Source organism: Geospiza fortis, unplaced genomic scaffold, assembly GCF_000277835.1.
Source record: "Geospiza fortis unplaced genomic scaffold, GeoFor_1.0 scaffold112, whole genome shotgun sequence".
Taxonomy (NCBI): domain Eukaryota; kingdom Metazoa; phylum Chordata; class Aves; order Passeriformes; family Thraupidae; genus Geospiza; species Geospiza fortis.
This window is the reverse complement of record NW_005054298.1, coordinates 8,594,733-8,617,400: the sequence shown is the minus strand read 5'-3', so window position 1 is coordinate 8,617,400 and position 22,668 is coordinate 8,594,733. Positions and strand designations below refer to the sequence as shown.

The 22,668-nt window shown below is 40.1% G+C and overlaps 1 protein-coding gene across 2 annotated transcripts in view; it reads right to left on the bottom strand.

The window, feature by feature from the left end:
* MYLK (myosin light chain kinase) overlaps window positions 1–22,579 on the bottom strand; it is a 194,324-nt gene extending 171,745 nt beyond the window's left edge. The window contains exons 1-2 of one of the 2 annotated variants that reach the window (XM_031056337.1): window positions 22,337–22,366; window positions 9,985–10,057 (exon numbers count right to left, since the gene is read on the bottom strand). Coding sequence is in view for 1 of the 2 variants with exons in the window: in XM_014306826.2 (XP_014162301.1) it covers window positions 22,337–22,499 (163 nt within the window). In the remaining variant the exon portion in view is untranslated. Of the gene's footprint in view, window positions 1–9,984; window positions 10,058–22,336 lie in introns of both variants that reach the window. The other variant, XM_014306826.2, reaches the window with a different exon arrangement.
* Between the last annotated feature and the right edge of the window lie 89 nt (window positions 22,580–22,668).

The window sequence follows — 22,668 nt, the reverse complement described above, 5'->3', positions numbered from 1 at the left end:
GGAAAGAAAAGCATGACTTGGCAGTAATGCCCTGGATTCAGAATACATGAGTTGTGCCACTATCAGTTTCTGTGAAAAGGGGTAACTACAGTGACCTTTGTTAAGGTCCTTCATCTTTCCAGGACAGAGTTCCTTGTTTTTTACTTATAAAAGGATGGGACCTTTGTGTTTCTAAGTGCAAACTCCTTAGTCCAGGAGCTGGTTAAGGTCCTTCATCTTTCCAGGACAGTTCCTTGTTTTTTACTTACAAAAGGATGGGACCTTGGTGTTTCTAAGTGCAAACTCCTTAGCCCAGGAGCTATGTCTGTTGTTAGTGCTTATAAAGCAACATAAACACGTTTCTGATCTTCAGTCCTGAGGGACCTTGGACCCACACTTCAAGTATCAGCAGTTACCAATGACAACATTCACCTTCTCCTTCCTGACCCCTTACCCCCTGCTCTCATATTCTTACCTTTCCCTTTTTAATTACTCTAGCATTCACCCAAGCACAGAGGGATCTGGATTAGGACTGAAAATAAAATCACATTTCATTCAAAACTACCAGAATCTGGAGTTTGAATATCTTCCTTTCTTCCAAGATGCAACTTTTCAAAGGTCCCTCTCTACATGGCATCCTAATAATATATTCTAGATTGAATTCCTGAAATTCTTTATTGAGGAGAATAAGAGAGGTAAGACAATACCATTTCCATGAACAGAAAGGTTGTTTGTCACATCAGAAAAATCCCCACATATGAAAACATGATCAAAATGTACCATTACTTGCTGAGATCCAGAACGGCGCAGAATTGGAATGGTAGAGATTGCTTCAGAAACTTTCCAATAAATAAGCTGTCCACATTTATAAACTGATAACTGGAGTTTTGAGCAACCTGGTCCTGTAGAAGGTGTCCCTGGCCCTGATTTTTAAGGGCCCTTCTAACCCAAACCAATCTATGACTCAAAGAACTGGTGAACAGAGTTCACCAGTTTTGTGAGATGCTGTAAAAGATCTTTCCCCTACTCAGGGATGAGGACGAAAGAAGGAAAACCAATAAGCAGGGAACATAATGGCCGAGTCCCAGGAAATGTTAGCTGGAAAGGATCTCTACACACCCCAACCCAAAATCTTGCTTGAAGAAGAACTTCCATTTCTGCCATTTCTGGGCAACAAATTTCACAGCTGCACTACACTCATAAGCTTCAATAGGAACCACTCAAGCTGTAACCTGTGGACACTGCCCCTCCTTTTTGCATCTGCTACTACTGAGAAAAGCATGGGTGTTCCATAGTTGTAGTTCCCCTTCAAGTAATTGCAGGCTGTGATTTGACTGACAGCTCATTAGCAAGACTAAACATGAAATCTTTGTAAATCCATCACTACAGTAGGATACACTTACCAATGAAATCTCTTTGAAAAGGAAATAGTGAAACTGAAGAGTTAAATTTTCAGTTTCTTGATAATTTACAGAATTTTAAATTAAATACAATAGCACAGAGTAAAACAATATCTTTCATTAAAAGTAGAGGTCAGTTAAAAGTGACATTTTCTTCCATGCCATTTGAAGAGAAATAACTTTTGCCCTGGTGGCTGTGATTCGCAGCTCTCAATTCCTCCCAGGAAATAAACCAAGAAATTTCAATGTAAACTTTTTTCTCCCCTTTAATGTAGGAGTGGAAAAGGGGAAGAATTTAATGAGTATTATCTGCTCTGTTGGCACTCAGAGGGGCTATGATTGAGAGAAAAAACACCCCATGGAATATGTAAAAATGTATTTCATTACAAAACATAATTAGTTCCTGCAAAAATATCCATTTTTAATGAATTCTTTTCCAAGTTTAATGTCATCATCACAGTCTCTAAGTTATATATTCAAATCTGTGCCATTACAGGACGTTTGCACTAGCCCATTTCCTTAACCAAAACAAACACACAGTCTAACTAGAATAGTATGTGTAAAGTTAGTGTGTTCATGCCAAGACACTGCACTTTCACTGTTATTTGCTTTTCTTCCCTCAGCTTCTGAGTACCTTTGGGATGTGTCTTCATAAAGGAGCTATTGAATCAACATACAGAAAGTTAGTATTTTGCAATATGCATTCAAGTTACTTTACAAGGTAAAATTTTGGGTCAACTAAAGGTAAAATTTTGGGTCAAAATTTAATACATTTACCTCAATAAAGCCAAAACTCCTCCCTAGGTAATTCTCCCTAACACTTAAGGTCAAGAGTGCACAACATTCCCAATTCAATCTGTTTGTGTTCTTGGATGAAAACAGGTTAATGACCAGATCCAGACTAGATGCAACTCCAATGATTCCATATGGTCTCAAACACTTTAAGAATTGTCATGGTAATGATAAGCATGAGCTGATCCATCCAAAGAATGAAGCTGCTCATGTCTGATTGAGATTTGTCTTAACCTGGCCATTCTCATAAAAATCAGCACTTCCATACTGCCTCAGTCTTTTATGCAATGAAGTCAAGCTGCTGAAGACCCACAAAAAGTTTTTTCTACCATTTTTCTACATAAATTTCTTTTACTAGGTTGTTTATTCAGCCCATACTAAAAAAGTTCAGGTCTATGAACTGCTGCAGTTTTAGTCAAAGATGGTGGGGTTTTTCAAGAAAATGTATCATAGCTTAGACAGACATGACTGGTATGCTTTTAATCTTAAAATCTGTTCTATACAGCTATAGCTTAAGGTGTTTGTGCTTATTTGCAGAGCATGCTTAACTAAGAAAAATCCACAGAATAGCAATTTTGAGAAGAAAAAAGGAAGGAAGAACTCAAACACCACAATATTTGTTACATGAAACAGCTTTTTTCTAACCAGAGCTTGACCTTCCATTTCAAAGGGAAAAACATCAATTAGGAAAACAAGGTGATGCTGATGCTTGGTGAATTTCCCAGTGGGTACAGGATGATCAGGACAGCAGGCAACACAAAACATGAAATGCACCATGCTACCCTCACAAGGACCTGATTTAGATTAGTGCACCTATTTATCCAAGGAGAATAAACAAAGACTATAATAATAATAAACAAAGGATAATAAACAAATAAAGGGACATGCATACTTTGATCCCACACTGGTGTAAATTGGTGTTTGCTTCAGTAGGCAAGTAGGGGTGGAGGCGTCTATTCGTTTTCTCTAAACACTTGAATGCAATTTTTAACAATTATGACAGTAAATTTACAAAAGTAAAAATATGTGGAGAGGACATGTGAAATGCAGCAATCAGGAGATGGAAGGAAGCAGTAGTCTGTCAAGTCAATAGTTTGTCTAAGCCTTGTTTTCCCCTCACCACCTTTACCCCAAATCTAACTAATAGGGAAAAACCTCAGACAATCAACAGGAGTATCCCCACTGGCAGATGGATGTCTTCTATGGAGTTCATCTGCAATGGTATTCATGTCCCTCTAGGCCTCTGTTTGAACATTGTCACTATGGAAACAGATCTCTGATGCCCTGCACCTTATCAGGCCTTCTCTATTTAAATTCTTCTCTTGTGTTTTTAACAAAGCCATTCACTGAACCTCAACTAATCCAAGATTCTGTTAGGGGTGAGGTTTTTGCTTGGTGGCGTTTTTTTTTTGCCTTCACTATCCTATCTCTTCCAAAAGGTTCTCTCTCCCACTAATGCCATCTGACAGGCTTTATTTGACTCACACCTCTTCAGTCACTGGCTGAAAAATATTATGGCTGCACTTATTGCCAAATGGATTCTACCGTTTCTATTCCCCTCTCCTGCCTCCCAGGGTACATAGTTTTCAATGAAAATTCCACTCATTCAGCAGCAACTTTTTCATTTTGGTTTTAGCTGTTTAGAATCTGCCTGCATCTACATCAGATGTGCCTGTGAGTTCTCTCCAGAGCATTCCTAGGTTAGAGGTATAAAGGGTTACATCTCAGTAATACCAACAGTTTATCAATTCCAGATGCATATGGAATCCAAAATCCTGTGTTTACAAATTCCAAATATTAGAATACTTTTGGGGAACAGAGAACAGGAGGGGAGCTGGGAAGTGTCAACGTTACATTATGCAAATGAAAGAAGGCAAATTTGGGTTTGACCTCACTGCATCCAAATCTGGTGCACAGGCAAGAACCAGAGCAATTCTTCTGCAAACCAGCAAATGTTAATCCTGCAAATGCCCCTGCAGTAGTAACTGAAATTCATGCTATAGTTCTTCACCTAAATAGACAGGACACAAGCATTATTTATCTTTTGAGTTTTTAATATGACCCATAACTGTAATTAAAAATAAGGCTCCAAGAGACATTTTAAGGGGATTTTCTGATACTTCCTAGTGTGAGGAGAGATGGAGTTTTATCAGTTTGCATGAAACTTCAGTGCAGAGATGAATGGGAGTCATAAACCAATTTTATTTTATTCTTTTATTACCTTAGGTATTCTGTGCTGGCTGAGGAAGCAGAAGATACAGCAACACGGTAGCCTAAGACATGCTGTGGCTCTCACAGTTCCCAAGGGGAAATAAACACAGAGGCAATTGCCACTAACTATGGAAATGAGCTTCAAAGCCTCCTTATGGCTTCCACTGGGACAAAGCACCTTGATGTGTGATGAGGCTTTACTAGAAGGTGAAACTGGAAGAAAGGAAATGCTTCAAACACTCCCTTTATACATTTAACTGCATTATTTCTAGGCTTTAATTGAGCAAGCTCTCTGGTGGAAGCAGGACAGCACAATTCACAGGTCATACCCACTGAACCCCAGTTAATATTTCAAATGGAAATAACTTTTAGGAACCTCATAGAAAACTGTAGTTGCTTTCATGTGTTGATTCTGCAGAGGAGTATTTATTTTCTTTACTCTCTTCATAATATACCACCTAACAGCTTTTGAGAGGTGTAAAACATGACAAATCACAGTAATGAACTTTAAGTAATATTTTGTACAGCTGATTTTGTTTTATTGAGGAAAAAGTTTGAGGTACAGCCAAGGAGAGGACTAAACACACTGCTGATTTTCAGGAACTTAAAAGTTGAGATATAAAGCGAGGAACTAGGAAGAACTGTGCTAATTTAATTTTTTGGTGTAGCTCACTTTTCATTGGGTAAAATCAGGGCATTTCCAGGGACCATGGGCATAATATCATCAGTGCTTCCACCTGCTCTTGCACAGACAGCAGAGAAACACAGTGAGAAGTCAGTGGTGCTTCTGGAGAGCAACAGTTCCACAGCAAAAGCTGCATCTTTCCAACCTAATTGGGTTAACTTCCATGTGTACATAAGCCCAGGTTCATTTTGTTTCTCATGGTAAACATCCCTCTTTTGAGTTTGAGCCCCACTCTTGCTAGCCACTGTTAACTGATACCAAACCACCAAAACCAAACAGAAAAATGCTAAAATAATTGTGAGTACTGAGAGGATACGATAACCAGAGGCATTACAGTCATAGGCGCAAAATGAACAGTGAACATTCTCAGGTGAGAAACCAGAAGAACACTTCCAACATGGCAGAGAGCAGAATCTCTCTAAATAAAGAACCCTAACTTCACCTAATTGTCAGACTGTGAAAGAGGTTGTAAGGCACAGCCATTGTAAATAAGGCTGGACAGGCCCACCTGGGTCTCATTCACTGCAAGGATAGTGCAGGAGTTGGATACTTCTGTGTACCACATTATCCTCTCATTATTTTGTGCAGGTCTCTCTGAAACTACTGAAAGTTGTGCTTACATTTCTGAGGGCAGATCTGGCAATTTGCCTTTAGCCTCATACCACTGAATACACTTCCTTTTCTCCCTCCCTGCCCACAACTCTAAGAATTACACTGGGAACATAAATCTGTATTTCAGATTTCCTTGGTTTAGATGGACCAAGCCAAGACATTTCCTGCTCCTCTCAAACATCTATAGCAATGAATCCAATTCATTCTCCTATGAAAGAAACTAGCCAATGACACTGATATGTATTTTTTGTCCACATTAATTCAATTTTTTTAATTCAAACTAGAGCAAGACTTGGGTTGCTTCTGTATTTTTCAGGCTACTGTGGGTCTTCAAAAGACAATTTAAGTGGTGAAATGAACACTGGTTTTCCTCAAAAGCATTCCCAAAGAAAGCTTTACTGATCCTTCCACTAGAAACTGATCAGCAGGCAGTTGCCATTAGTTATGGCATGGAAACATTTGGCCAGATATACACAAGACACAAATCATACATTATAGGGATTTAGCCGGTTTAGAGCTATGGCAGAAGGAGTTGACTTTCTCATCTTGTGTCTTGTATCTATCATTTCAAACTCCTATGGTGTTTTTGCTGATCTGGCTGTAAAAAGAAGCAATGTAGAACTCAGGAGTGAAGCAGATGAAGGACAGGTCACCAACTGAATTTAAATGAAGTAGAAAAATGGAACTTAGCCAAAACCATGAGCCTCTCCTTGCTACTCTGCGCCCTAGCAGCCTAGAGGTAGGGTGCAGAAGCCCATGTGGGTGCAGAAGCCCATGTCTACAAAAAAAAAAAACTGCTTCACAGTCTAGGAGAAAAAGTATTTGCTGATTAAGAGAAAGAACAGAGTTTGCAGCACTGTTGATGTCAGCAGTAGTAGAATCAGCTGCAAGTCCTCTCAGAACGAGGCATACTGCAATAGGAACCACATTGTCTCTAAAAAAATCTCAGAGAACATTATGAGCAAGTTGTCTCCAACATCTCAGATTTATGGCATGGCCTGGCTCAGAATCACTGCAATTTCAGAGCTTCCTCACAGCAAAAACTGTTATTAAGGCCTGAAACTCTGGCCAAGGCTTTATTCCTATAGGAGTTTGTTATCTTCCTCTCTTCTAGCCCAGGAAGTTCAACAGCACAATATTGTCCCTAAGCTGAATGTCAAAGTGTGTGCAATAACAGTTTAGAGCTACAGCATCCACCTCCATAAAGCACTTTCTGTGCAAACCACTGGGGGCATGTGTGGTCTCAAAGTCATCAAAACACATCTCATTCCACCTCAATCTCTTCTGACATTAAAAGAGATCAACAGGTAAGAAAGAAGAAAATTGTGCCCTGGCATGTCCATAGGCAGTATCAGGCATTTATGTGTGTGAAACAGGAATGCAATGAAGGTGGAAGGAAAATGTTCAGGGAAATTTCTGTGTAAGCTGTGATGCACAAAACAAATGGACAATACTGCTGGCACAGGCAACAGCTTTTCCAGACAGTTGAACTGGTTTTAAAATGAGTTAGAAGTGGTGAAACAGCACAGCTTTCAAATCCCACCAAAAAAATAAGCAAACTTTCAGTTTATTGAACCCGTCTCTTTTCCTTTCCGGGAACTGAAACATTTTTCTAGGACTGAGAGGACTCAAATCCAAAGGCAGATTCACTGTGACACTCCAAGTCTCCCAGCTGATTCCTCTGCCCAATAAGTCTGCACTTTATATACTGATGTATGGAAGAAATCCTCGTGTAAGAAAAAGGAGATTAGAGGTTAATCTTTGCTTTAACAATAAAAATAAGAAGCTACTTCACATTTCAGTCTCATGGGTTAAATGGAACCAGCTGTACATGTGGCCATCATGCACACAAAACACTGTCACAAAAAAAAAAGCAATTTCTTTGTGGGTCAGAAAAGTGGGTAGGACACTACATTGCTGTCACAAAAGGGCAGCTCATTCAGTCTGACCCACTGGAAATTGTCAGTAATTCAATTTAACTCTTTCTCATCTATATTGAGCCTGATCAGTGCTACCTGGTTGAAGCACAAAATACAGGAAGAAAATTCTAAGCAGTGGTGTTTCAGGAATTTTTAACAGCTGCTGCCTACTTTATTGCTTGAACTCAATTCTCTGAATTAAATCCTGTGAAATCCAGTATTTGTCCCAAGAAACACGGCTGGGATTATCCCAGAGATTTCACATGCACAGGATACATGCAGCTTCAAAAGACAGCTCCCTGCTGACTGAAGGAGGAGCAGGTATTACAGGGCTCTTAAGTCCTCCAAGCAATATAGATATCATATCCTTTTCCTGTATTACTCTATAGACTCCAATAAATCTATAGAATTCAGCTTACCGCAAGGCTACTGTTTTTCAGACCAACTGACCCAATGACTGGTATTTATTTGCTGAGACAAGCTCCATTAAAATAAAAAGTAAAATATCCACACTCTTCCTCCTCATCACCACAAAGATGACATCTTGTTGCCTATCTGCCTGCCAGGAAGCCATCTGGAAATAATATCAATACCACAATCTATAGGCATCCCTCCAATGCATTAATCAGGTCATTAGAGTTCAATACTGACAGCATCTTTGGGAACTGGAAAGGATAAAGCTGTGGTAATAAGGCACAGTGAAGATGGATCCCCAGGGCCTAGTTAGATCTTCCCCTCCTTTTTTCTTTAAAAAGCACACAGCATTAGCATTTTGTTCCCCAGTGTTTGGTTTAAATTTACCACTCTGGAGAACTTCGAAGCTCAAGCAAGGCCTCTCAGTTTGACGCACAAGCACATAATGGAAAATGTCTTCCACCTCACTCCTGTCCTTAAAAGGACATTGAAAAAGTCTGGAGATAATTAAATGGGGCATGAGAATGATTTGGAGACTGGGGAAAATAGATTCAAAAAATATAAATATATACATATATGCATATTATAGTCAAAACCCCTACAAAGTTCAGTTTGAGAGGGTTGCAAGCTTTCTTATCACACAGAGCAGTACCTTCAGAGGAAACCCAGCAGTACCAGATGCTAAAGTTATCTCAGACACATACCAAAACCCAGGGGCTGGAAACTGAAGCTGCAGAAATCTAAAGCTGAAAATGGTTTTCTTCTACAGTATGAGGAAAGGAAACAACTCAGGAGGAAAAAATAGTAGTACAAAAAAAAAGGTGTTACATGAGATTCTGTCTCCTATCATCCTCAAATGAGAAAAAACTCACCATGACTTTCTGAGGTATCTGTTTTAACACCATTGAATGTGGTACAAGATGAATGAAATGACACACACTTTTGAAAAGCAGCAGAGTAAAAGCAGAAGCACAGTAAATCTCAAGATTAAAGAAACAAACATCACAAATACTCAGTTTTATCAGTTCAGTACAGCTCCCCATTAGAAAAATTATATACCTATCTATCATCTGTAGATATATCACTGCACTAGAAGTAAGCAGCTGTACATCATCTTGGACACAACTCTTTAGAGGCAGTGACAAGGCTTTCTTCAGTGTTTGCACAGCAAGCTGGCATAACATAACTCCCGGTTAATTGCTGTACTATGTAACTCCACCATACAAAAGGGAGCGGTCAATCCTTGTTCTGAGTTTAAGTTAACCAGAGCTGTTCAAAATACAGTACCAAATTCTGATACTGGACCTCAACTCATCATCTGGAAGGGGCAAGGTACAGGGAATCCATGTAATAAGTTTGAAGGGTTATTTTTTTCAGACTACAAACTCCCAAAAGTAGCTTGCAGTAGCTTCATGTCTACTTTAAAAGCACCTAAAAGTCTTCTTGCTCAGCAGACAGAGTAGAATAGGTATGGAATAGGAATATGTAAAAACAGTTTCAGAAGTTGAATCTCTCATTTTGGAAGAAATTATTATTTTGGCTTGCCACTTAACTAAGCACATGTTTTTGAGCTAATTAATCCAGTTGAACCAACAGAACTAATATTTAATTTCAAGTAGGGGGGGAAAAGTTGCACATTGGAGACTCAGTGTGAATTAGGCTAAAAAATTCCCTCCCAAAAAATTCTCGAGTGAGCTCCAGAAATTCTGCATGTCAAGCATGCAGTTTAAAGCTAAGAGTTTAAATATTTGATAATACCTAAACACTCTCATGGGTACATTTGCATTTCTAAGTGACTATTTCGGTTTTTGTTTTTTTTCTGGTACATTAAACTAAATGTAGGCTAAACCTGCATTAAAGGCAATGCAAGTATGTTCACTCACAAATTTTCAGTAACCTCCTAAACTGATTTTAGTTAGAATTAAGACAACTTTGCATTCAGACATAAAAATAGAAGATTCATCTTTCTTACCTTTTTTCAGGCTTTAGAGAAGTGCTTTCAAACTCCTTTCTCTCTGATACTCCTTTGTAAAGCGTTTTGAAACCTAGTGATGAAAGTATTATGGACTATGACCATACCACTCATGAAACATTCTAGTAGAGATCCTGCAAAGGATCCAAATTAAAGAATGTATTGTGCAGTTTAAAAATTAATTGAAATCAATTAATTGAAAGCAATGTGTTGTACAGTTAAAAAATAATTGAAAGCAATGAATAAATTGAACAGAATTATTATCCTGTTGAAATTATTGATACCTAAATACCAGACAAGTGAAGTCTGGCTGCAGTAGCTATATAAAGCTACCAATCCAACTGCAAAGTAGAAGATGGTCTCTAGATAACAACAAAAATCCTTCTGAAGCCTGGCAGTGAGAACAATGCCACAGCTAAAGCCCTCCACAGAAGTCAAGGACCACAAATGATCCTGACAGCCACAGAAATTTCACTTGATAAGAAATCACTCAAGAGGATGGGTTAGTCAGATACAGGACTGCAAGAAGTCTTCTGTATTATGAAGATCAGTTCCTCTCATGACAAGCAACTGTTTCACTTAACATAATTTCCCTTGCACGTGTCACAATGAAGTGATGAGGCACAGGTTTTCACCACAGATGTTATTTCGGTCAGCTTTGATGAAGAAATCGCTCTGGACAATTTCACTTTCTTTCTTTTTTTTTTTTTTTTTTTGCAGTAACTATAGAAATATAGAACTCTGCTTCATTATTTAGCTCATTATAGGATAGGGAAACTCCTGCAATTCATCAGTAAAGTCACCATCCAGAGACAGCATATACATTTCCAACAGCTTTCTGGTCCTGGAAGAAATGTAGCAGGCTTAAATCCAAGAGTTTCAACAACAAAGCACAGACACATAGCTAGATTTGAAGCAAGACTGGTCCAGAACTCACAGGTTAAGTAAAGGCTCAAACAGATGAACTCTGCAAATTTAGGTGTTTCCATTTACAGAATGTGAGGCATTCTGCAATTAGCAGGGGACAGGGTGTGCCACAGTGGTAAAAAAAAATATAAATTAAAAAACCACAAAGACTTTAATCCTGTGGTCAGGGCAAAAAGAAGACAGTACCTACATTTATTCACCTACCGAGGTATTGTTGATTAATATTAGTTTCAACTAGCCAAGCGCTATTATTCAGCAATAATTTGTTTGCATATTCTGTTTCAATGCTGGATTGCATCTGTACAAGCAGTCCTTCAAAGTGCATCTGTAGAGAGTAAACACCTGTACGCCTCCTTCAAATGCATACACATGTTTTATGGAATAAGGACAATCCTCCAGTAATTGCACAGGGATGAATATAAACACACTTGAGCTCTTGTAAACATGTCCACAGAGACTTCTCATATAACCACAGAGTGTTCTCCTTCAGGTTTTCTTTCATGTCTGCAAAACTGGAAAAGCAGGGCTCTCTTCCTGTTGGATGTTTCAAGTGCATAGGTTTTGAATTTTATATGTAATTTAGTTCAGGATTTCAAAAGTGCAAAGTTTTCATCACCACTGCACATACTGTATGCATGCAAAAGGCAATAACATATCCAGCTCCATTAGCACCAGACAGTTTCATACAAAGCTTGTGCCCTTCAGTTTTGATAGATGGCTTCCACAGAGTATTACAATATTAATAGGTGCTGTACACCAAGAACACGTAAGGATGTTTAGAAATACTCGTACTAGCCCCTGTGCAAAAGAAAGGGATGATATAATACCATTTTTCTAGATCCAGCTCTCCAGTGGAAAAGAAACTTCCAAGTACAGGGACCATCCAAACCAGAGAAAGCTATAAAGGCTACTTGTTAAGTAACACAAAGAACAGCTCTGATGTAAGGGTCATCAAACAAAACCTATGTACAGTTCTTTAATTTTAAGAAAAGGAATCGTGTAAGGATGTGAAAAAAGAAAGAAAAAAAAAGAGGACACTCAAAAGGAGCAGTTCAAAAAGCAGGAAGACTCAGGGACTCTTAGGAGAGTATTGCAGGGCATAGGTCAGCTCATAGAAAATGGATTGCTTAAGTAAAGACAGGGGAGCCCATAAAACATGGCAAGTAAAATGTAAGCAGGAAATTAAAAGGGCTAAAAGACAATCCAAAAAATGCCTGCAAACAAAGATGACCGTGCTAGTAAACAGCTCTTAAAATACATCAAGGACAGGAAACTAGCTAGGAAAAGCAGTCCAGCTGCTGGATGACAAAGGTGCATAAAGCACATATAGGGATGATACAGTTGTAGCAGAGAAGCTCAGGGAATTCTTTACATCAGCCTTTACTGATGAAATCTTTGGGGAGATTTCCACATCCAATGCACTCTCTGTTGCAAATCTGGTAGAGGAACCAGAGCAATCTGAAGTAAAATCAGGAAATACCAGACTGAACAAGGAAGCTAGATGTTAATAAAGCACTGAGACAAAACAATTTTCACACAAGTTCTGAAGAAACTCAAATATGAATTTACAGACCACTAGCCAAGGTATGCAAGCCAGAGCTACAGAGAGTATCTGTGCCTGAGAATCACAAATCTTGCCTGCATAACTTCCAGCTGCAGGAAGGGCTGCGTAGGGAATCTGGAAACCACAATCTGGCAAGTCTGAATTCATTGAAGTAGGAGTGAACATTAGAAAGGAGTAATGCTTCACAGGCTTTTTAAGATGGAGAGGAATCAGCAATGCAGTTCCTGGGATCAGTGCTGGGACTGGTGTTACTCAGCATGTTTATCAATAACAAAATTAAATTATTGAGGAAAATGTTGGCAGATAGGCTTTAGTGTAGTAATTTCTCAAGGCAATATCAATTTTAAACATTCCTACTTGGAAGCCAGAGCCATCCTTGACAGCTCTCTGAAGCCCTTGGTTCAGTGTTCAACAGCAGTCAAAAAAAGCCAGCAACATTGGAATCCTCAGAAAAAGAGGAAGGCTGGACATTTCTCCTCACAGCCTGAGCGCTCCCACAACTTTAGTACTGTGATCTCCTCTCCACATACTAAGGAGGACATTACCAAGCTGTCAAAAAGGGCAACCAGATGGAAATGGAGATACTAAAAAGGCTGGGAGTCCCCAGTTCACAAAGAAGGCATATGTAGTGGATATGACCAGGTATAACAAAAAAACCTATGAGCTACTAAATGCACAACAGTTGTTTGCCCAACCCTACAAAACAAGAATAAGGCACTACTCACTGCAACCAACTCATTTAAATAGAAAGGACATTTTATCCAGCAGGTTACAAGCTTCTGGAACTTGCTGTCACGCAAGACTCTGAAGGCAAAGGATGTTCATGGGTTCAAAAAGGGATTAAACAAACTCCAGTCAACAGGTCCATAAATAGACACCTAAACGACTAAACAGGTACATATCCTCTAATATTCTTAACAGAAGAGCTGTGGGAACTGGAGATGTGTGGAGAGAAATGGATCTCAAGAAACAGCTGTTGGAGGTTCTCCTGTTAACTTGTCAGACACAACACTGGGCTAACTGGAGCACTGAAGCAGTTCTAAAGTTATTCATTTTTAGAGTTCCCACAACTCACAACTTCGAGTTCCCACACATCACACTACTTCCTGAGGATAAGCAATGATCCCAACAAAAGAGCAAGGTGATAGAAAGCAAACATATTAATTCCCCCTCATGACAGGGGTGAGAATGAGACAGAGACAGATACAACCAGCAAAGAAAAGGAAATGAAACGATTTAGACCAGTTACAGGTGCCAGAACTTCTCTTTTAACACCCTTTCCCTAAAAACACCTTTATCATCTGTACACATAGTGCAGTAAGTAATTCTTTTACCCACCCAATTTCATTTTTAATTCATCAAAGTTTCATTTTATAAGCATTTTTTAAATTAACACCATCTTTGAAGACAGTAAGTTATTTATAGCTCTAAAAATGCAATCAGCAAGGCTGTATTTCCTGTAAGTGAAATATAAGCTTGGAAAAAAATTTAAAAAAACTCACAAGAAATGTAATTACAGCAAGTTTGTTTTCAAGACAATAAATCCTTTGTTTTGATGTTCAATTTATTTCATTATCTTGTTACTCGTACAGTTTAAAAAATATTTCTGTTTGGCCCTTCAGGAAAAAAAAATATGCTACACAGATAAACTAACAAAGTTTGACAAAGTTCTCTTGTTCCTGTCTGTGACACAATCTGTCTCAAAACCTTACACTTGTAAGAAAACCAGCTAGAAAGGAACTAGCACTGGAAAGATCACCACAGAAATTATGACAGGCATGAACAGACATGAAACATCATGCATTTTTCTTCTCTGCAATTTAGTGAGTAGGCTTGTTACTACAGTCCCCTACTCTGATATCAATAGCCACACATTACTAATACAACAGAACTGCATTATAGGTGTATGTGCATATAATAAATCCACAGGATCCTGCAGTGCTTATGAACTGATCAGCAAGTTCAAAGGTCACCTCAGTTGTCCAGCAAGGTATAATATAATATAAAATCAATGTAAGAACAAGTACTAAAACTTATTTACACATATATGTTTACTTTCGCCCTCTGAGACAAAGCAGGAAGTAAAAAGTGGTACAGCATTTGCAGTTAGAGGATCCTACATTTAAGGTTTAAGGTTTAAGGTTTAATCCTACATTAGGTTTAAGGTCAATAGCACACATGGAGAATGGAACAAGGCCCACACTATTTTACCTGAAGAATTATCTGACCGTGTCTGACTGTCCTTGCTGGTGAGATGTCTGCAAGTCCTTATTTTTGTAACCTCATTTTCTGCTGTCACTGTGGTCCAGCCAGGAAGTGAGCCCCCACTTCTGCTCAGGCTAACCAGGGCCACATCAACATCCACAGCTATAGCTTGGAAATACCTTGGAAAAGGAATATAACTGAGCTCTGTATCAGGGAAGAACTAAATAGCTTGAATGGGAACTCAACCCTTTATTGTCATCTGAGGTGAACTAGATAAAGGTAAATTTCAGGTAACATGAAGGAGCAATGCTTCTGCTGACTGAGTTCAGAAGCATTTTAAGAAAACACACATGAAACTGACTTCTATTGTGCACAAGATGGGATTATTTGATCAATAAATACCTCAGTGCCCAAGTTCAGGCTGACTTTAGCATAAAACTTGAGCAAAATTCTCCAAGCAAAGCCTTGGTTGCACAGGCCGAGGCTGAGGTAAAATGGCGGGAAGTGTTTTGAAGACAGCATGGCGGGAGGTCAGGCCTGCACAGCCCCGCTCCTGCCCCCTCACTGTGAGGGGATTCCCTCCTGGATACCCACTGCCATCCCACAGACACACCTTTAGGCACATCACTGAGTAGGGCTGAGGGAGGGAATGCAAATCCTGCCCCTCCCTTGGGAATGCTGCAGCTCGACACTTCCCAAACCCACGGCCTCTTCCATTCAAATGTGCTCACTCTACTCACAAGCACGGGCACTTTCACAGCAACATGAAAAACTGCTGTGCTGCAAAGGAACAGGAAAATGAGTAGGAAGAAGAAAGGGAAATGTAGGAGAAAATAACAAACCTCCTTTCACCACTCCCCTGTCTGTGAGAAAGAGGCAGCCAGAATGCACGGACTCACAAGCCAAGATCTCTTCTTAAAAAACCTGCAGGATACATGCTCAGATATTTGCCTGTCTCTTTATATAGAGTTCAGTTAGCACTTAATGCTTCCAGCTGGTTTCAAGTTACAGCCAGGGAAGTAGTACCATAAAATTCCTCATAGCCACCCAAACCATTACTCTTGTATTTTTTTCCATGTGGGGTCATCACACCCCCTCTGGAAAGCTTAGAGGTATGATACCACTGCAGGCCTCTTCAGAGAGAGCCTGACAATGGCGTATTATGAGGCTTGTTGTAACATCCTTTCAAAATTCTTAAGGTCCAGTGGTTTAGAGAAGAGGGTCTTTTGTGTCTGCTGTCAGTTCCAGGAAGCTCCTGTCACTGGCATGGAGACTGCATATGGAAAAGAGCTGCTAAATAGACCAGTTAAAAGAATATAGGCCCAGTCTTGCTCTCACGTCACTGAAAGCCATGAATGCTGCAACTCTGTTGAGGTCAGAGGAACTGCACTGCTGTGATGCTGGGGGTGAGACACCAGCTGTTGTTTCCAAGCCAGGGCTCCCTCTGCGAGGTTCTCTCAGGCTCTGCCCATGATACATCCCCGAGGCCACCAGGACCACAATGTCAGCTCTGAAACAGCAGCAGCAGCCTGTGCCACACAGCCTAACCCACAACAGCTCTGCTGTAAACTCACACTGCACAGAACAGAAGAGGTTTCTCACCTCCAAAACCAGGCTGGACTTAAACTAGTGATGAGTCAGTAATGCTTTCAGACGTGAAGTACTGACTTAATATCTTCTTCACCAAAGGAAAGGAAAGCTTATGATCCTAAAAGGTCTGAGGTAAATAACCTAAATAAAGCAGCCCATTCTTGTCAAATTTCTCCTTCCTGTGTATTTTAAATGCAGCTTGCTTATTGCTTTTGGTTTGTAACTTTCCTTTTGATACAATCAACAGTGTAAGAACATACAGTGTATGTCTGACCTGGACTCTGTGAGTGATTCTTACAGAACATGCCCACATACTTTATTCTTTTCACCTAGTCAGACTTAATCATTGTCCACGAGAGATGGTCAGTATTTTGGTCCTGAGGTGGTTTTTTTTAAATTTTTTTTAAATGCCATTGATTCCAATTACATGACATAAAACATGTGAATAAAAAAACCCTTTACTTCAGTATTTAACAAACTACTTGCACTATTATAAAGCATTAATGGAATTATTATATATGTCTTCCATTAGGAGACAAGCAATTTCTTAATAGTCAACACTGCCAAAAATATTAGGCAACTACATGCATTTTATAATGGAGTATTAAAGCAGACATCCTGGTTACTATTTGCACTGCACATTCACATAGTAAATTAAATTGTGATTGTCATTTAGAAGATATGGAAAATCTCACACCCCTGTCTCACCTTGTTTGCCTGTTGTTTTGCACCGGAAGTGTTCATCAGTTTATAGAATTTAGAGAAAGCAACATCACCTTGAAATCAAGTGCAACAATGCCCTGCTCGGAATACAGAGCTGGGAGCTCTAGTTCCTCTGGCCCATGCTGCCTGCAAAGCACAGCTCTCAGAGGCCTCTGCAGCAAACAGGAAACTTGCAGTACTTCAGGCAGATAAGAAAAGCTAAAACTGGGATCCTTTCATTATTTGGAATATCTCAGAGTGCCTGTGCCATACTGTGTCTCCCAAATCGTCTTTGTAAGAGTATTTGAAACTTGGTCCTTGCTCTCCCCATTACTCACTCATCCTTTAACATTTTGCTGAGGTTAACAATCAGGACAGTGATTTTTGCTGCTTAGCAGTGGTTCCCACTGAAAGCTGGATTACACTGGTTTAAACAGTATATAAAAGGCCTCTGGGTGAAACTACAGGCTTGGTGATCAGATTATCCTTCACTACACAGTTCCAGTGTCCTTTTTGGGTACATTTCTTTTGTTCAGATATCATCCTGCCACTCTGCAAACACCTCCAATCACAGGACTGGTGAAGAATAACAGAAAAAAAACCAGTAAAACAACAACTCAGAATAATGATTTTGACCTGCTGTGCAATAACTAGAAATAAACTGCAGTGAGTGTGTAAAACAGCACACGCCATCACTCACTCTCCTCAGCCAGGATGTCTGTGGGCTCTCAGCAGTTTATCACGTTTCACAAGAAGCAGCAGCAAGTAATGCACGGGACTGGCAAATAGAGCAAGTCATTTCTTCTCCCACAGGTTACATCTTCTACTTTCACACAGAATGTGTGGTCTGTTTGAACCCTTTTCTGATGAAGAAAATAACTGAAAACATCCCTCTGTGACAATTCTGTGGCACTCTGGCTGCGTCACGAGCCCTAAAAATGCCTTTGGTACCATGGAACCTATGCATACAAAACAGCACTTCAGTCTGAAGAATTAATATGCTGTCAGCTGGCCGTGTTTTTGGCAAGTGAGTGAATTTAATCCAATTACAGCAAAGGTGATGAGGTCAAGCTGACTCCCAGTAAAGAATCACCAGAAAGACTATCCTCAAAACAGAAGACACTGCAGCTTGCTAGACATGCTGTAGTGAAGTTTAGCAATGCTCAGACTTGTTACAACAAAGGTAAGTGCCAAGAAACTGCTTAGTGCCAGCAAACAGAAGAGGAAAGGGATTCAGCAAGAACACACTTTGTAAAGCACACTGTAATCCTAAGCACTTAATTGCCTTTGGCAAGAGCTGCATCCCATTGCTCTCTCAGAAGTCGTTTTATCTGCAACTTGATGCTCACAGCTACAGGGATGAATGGAGTGGGGGAGGAGAAGGAACTGGGGGAGCTAGTGAGAGAACTACAGTTACCAGTCTGTCTTTGATGAACTACCAAAGCAAAATATAAAAATAACTGGTATGTGCAAAGCCTGATCTGCATATCCAATGACTCTCAGAGAAGCAATTGAAACTAACCCTCCTCCAGGCCCTTTAAATCACCTACAGAGGCTGACAAATTTGTTATAGAGCTACACACCTGTATTATACTTTACATTTACATATGTCTAGCCTCACTTTCAGTCATTCTCACTGAACCCATTTAGGTCAGTGTGTATTTGAAGGTGTAGCCAAAGTTTGTTTCTTTTCCCTGCTTATAATGCAGCATTCGCAAATATTTTACAATATGTTAACCCAAACTCATTGTTCCCACATAAATGGAAGACTTAAAAGTAAATAATGCACCAAGCCTCTTTAATTAAATAAGGAGTTTGGGGGAGGAGTTTCTGCAGACCCTTTTAAATCTTAAAGCCTGCCAACTGGATGAACAAAAGGTAGATTAGGCTCACATGATAAATCCCAGCAAACCTGAAAAGCCTTTGTTAATAAGTCACTAAGGGAATTTTTCTTTTTCCCCTAGAATTTCTGCTCACAAGAAGTGAGAGTTAAGATTATTCAAGCAGGTTTGGTTTCCAGCAGCATTAAATAGGTATATGCCTCATGGAGCTCTAATCTCCTCATTTCTATAGAGCTCAATTCCCCTTTCATTCCTACTAAAGCAGAACCAGTTATTCCTAGCTTTTATAGAAAGAGCAGCTGCTAAAAGTTCAGAGGCAAAAAAAGTTTAGGAAATTAGTTAAGATTCCCACGAAAACTAAACTGGAATTCTAGATCAGCTTTAACAGCAACAACAACAACAGGAATATAAATGTATTTTCATTTCACTTTGGCATTTCTTTCATGTAGCAGGTTGCTAATGAGCCTTTTAAGTTTCCATTCATAAGTTAGTGTTCAGTAGCTTGTTCACAGAGCCAAATGACATGTTAGTCTGGCAATTAGTTTTCTGTCTGTAGAGAGGCTTAATGAAAACATTATTAGAGACAGACCTTGCTCTAGCACACTCCATAGACCCTGTACAATTGCTCAGAAAAGACACAGATTTCAGCAAAACACATACTGTAAAAGACACAGATTTTAGTAAAACCCAGACAACTTGGATGGCATTTAAAGCTGTGCTAAAAAAAACCCAAAAAACCAGAGTCCATCCTACTTGGAACCACCTGGCCTCACTGATGAATCCTTTTCAGCACTATAGATTAATCATATCTTCTCTGCATCCAGTGGTGAAATCCAAACAACATATGTAGCCCTAATGTGCATCGTGGAAGCATTCCCATCAGTGGGATGAAGGCAGCTATACAAAGCCTGCTAAGATCCTGTTTGGTGTAGTGGATGCCACAGAAAAAGTTTAAAAAGTCTACTGCAACAGGTGCAGCAGGTCTAGAGCCATGACAGAAAGGATCACCTAACCTTCCATGGGAGGTCATAAAAAAACAGAGTAATTTAGCATCAAAGAGAGAAGAGTGTGTAATCAGCAAAGGGGAAAAAAAAATTACCTTCCTTACTCCTAACTCACACCTGTGGAATAAAGTTTGGAAAAGCTATTGAGTACAGCCCTAAACACAGCAGAGGCAAACAACCACAGCATGTTTTATTTATGTACTTGACAAGTTTATGAATGAAAGGAGATGAGTCTGTCTGTAAAACCAGCATCACTTCCAGCCCATGCTCAGACCTGAATTCAGACTACCCAGAAGAGTCCAACAACCACAGACTGTGGCTACCAATTCTCCAGAGTCTAACCAGAAACTTCAGCCATCTCCTTACATGGCTCTCAAATAGAGCTTCTGAGCACATTTCTGGATTTAGACATCCACAGCTTTAAGGCACAGCATTTGGAGCAGTTCTGAGTTCTATTTACATCTGCATTTTGTTTTAGGAGGGCTCTGAAAGTAATTTGTAGCTGTTGGTTTATAGTGTTTCTAAGTACAGTGTATTTGGCCTGCGTAAGGATATTGGTATGGCTTTTGATTGACTGTAAAAATCGGATCATCGCCCAGAGGAAGTCCTAATGAACTTAAAGGAGGAGCCAGGGAGAACAGAGAACACGAAACAGACCAAAAGCTGGTGAAAAATTATGCATCTCTTACATTTAACCTAAGCCAATGGCAATACGTAATCTCAGCTTATTTCAGACTTTATAAATTCCCTTTCAGCATTATACAAGCAAACCAACAGAACTTCACTGAATGATTTCCTTCATTCTCCTTTGCACCATGCAGCAAGGCAACTAAAGCTATGGAAACATACTTGCAACAGAAGAGTATCTGATTTATAACTTTCTTTGCAGCAGACCTTTTAAGACTTCCCTACAAGACCAATAAAAATGGGGTCAGTGCCATTAACTGGTGTGAGCCTCCCACGTTTATATAAAATTCTAGTTGTGATGTTTATTAAACCAGGCATTTCCTTTCTGCTCATGTCCATCTAAAAAGGTTAAATGCCAGTAATAGGTCACACACTAGCACAGGACATCCTGCCTATCATTCTAGTGGCTGGTCCTCTGGTAGCAAACATTCTTCTGCTACAACCAACAAAATCACTCCAGTTACTTCTGGAGTTAAAACATTAGTCCTGTAGCATTCATTTGTAAAAGGCTAAGATGGGTGTAACATTAGTGTACTATGAAAATGTGTTATCATGAGCACTTGGTTACAAACTGCAGAGCACACAGTGACCAGCTACAGAAGAACAGTATCACTTAAGGAAACAGAAAATACTGGATATGTGCCAGATGAAAATTAAATGCTCAGTTATTAGTAAATATAATTTTGGTATAAAATCAGAAGGCTCCTAAAATGCTCTCCTAGAACCTAGTTCCAGAAACATCTCAGCAAACATATTGTTGCACAGGAAGACATATATCATATTCTGCAAATAACAATGCAAGTCATTAGCAGAATAAAATAAAATAAAGATGTGTACAGGAAGTAGCAGGAGAAAGATAGTCATTCTCTTAGGGATTTAAAATGAGAGAGAAATTACTATTTCTCTTACAGCTCCACTGACAGAAATGGCATTTCCAGCACTCCACAGAGAGGTAGCAAAATTTTGTAGAGTCTTAGTGGGGAACACACCTTCTGCATGTCATGTAACTCCACACTCACACTGCCCTCCCCTCCAAATGCTTGGAAACCCCTTAGAAGAAGGGTGTGGAATCAGGTATTTGCACTTATCCTCTCAGCCATTCCCTCTGTAGGGAGAATAATGCAGCCTTCAAAACACTTTTGATTCCACTTCCTGACTCTAGGAATATTCCTGTGGATTTACTTTGCAGAAGACAAGACTAGGGCAAAAAGTATCTTTAAAGTCTAAGAGGAGGGAAGGATCCCCTGTCTTTTCATCCATGGTCTCCAGCCCCTGCTAGTCTGCCACGCCACTCCTTTCCAGCCTGAGTGTAGGGAGCAGTGCCAGGCCACTGTCCAGATGTGCACATACAGGAAAGAAGATTAAAAGGCAAAGAATCCCCAAAAACATATTGCTCCATAGCGTGAAGGCAGCCTGCAGAGAAGTGATTTCACTGCCTCTGCCAAGTTAATGATTTTAAACATTCATCTCCATCCCCCATCCTCATGCAGGATGTTTAAGTGGTGTCACCAGGATTTATCCTTCTCGAGACTAAGCACGTTGTGCAACATGATACAAATTACTTTGAGAACAGCAGAAGTTAAAAAAAAATCCCAGTACATGCATTTTGTCTGAAACATTAAAGATGTAGATGTGTAGTGAAGGAATGTTGCTACATGTGCCTCCACATATGCATCTCTATATTTGAAAGGCTCAGGAGGCCAAGGGAGAGCCAGAGAGATTATCCTTACAGCCGAGCCTATAAATGCTTCATCTTAGAAATCCTTTGCTACCTGCCAGTAGAGAACAATAAAACTGTAAAAAATCACACATAAAAGATGACAAGTACTTACTACCAGGTTTGCTTGCTCTGGGATTAATGCACTCCGGGACGGCAGCCGTAGGTGAGCCCTCCTCCCTGTCGGAGCCCAGCTGACGCTGTCGCCGGGGAAGGGACGGGAGCTGGGCTGAGCCACCCGCAGGAATCCCGCGGCTCCGGTGCTCCAAGCCCGGCATGTGCGCGCAGCCCGCGCCGCTGGGCTGGCTCGCTGCAGCGCCGCTACCTCGCCTCTCCGGAGAAGCAGGTTTCCCTCTTCTCCTCCTCCTCCTTCTCCGCCTCCTTCACCTCCCTCTGCGGAGGATGCCGCGGTACCCCCCGCCCGTGCCCGCCCACGGGCTTCCCTCC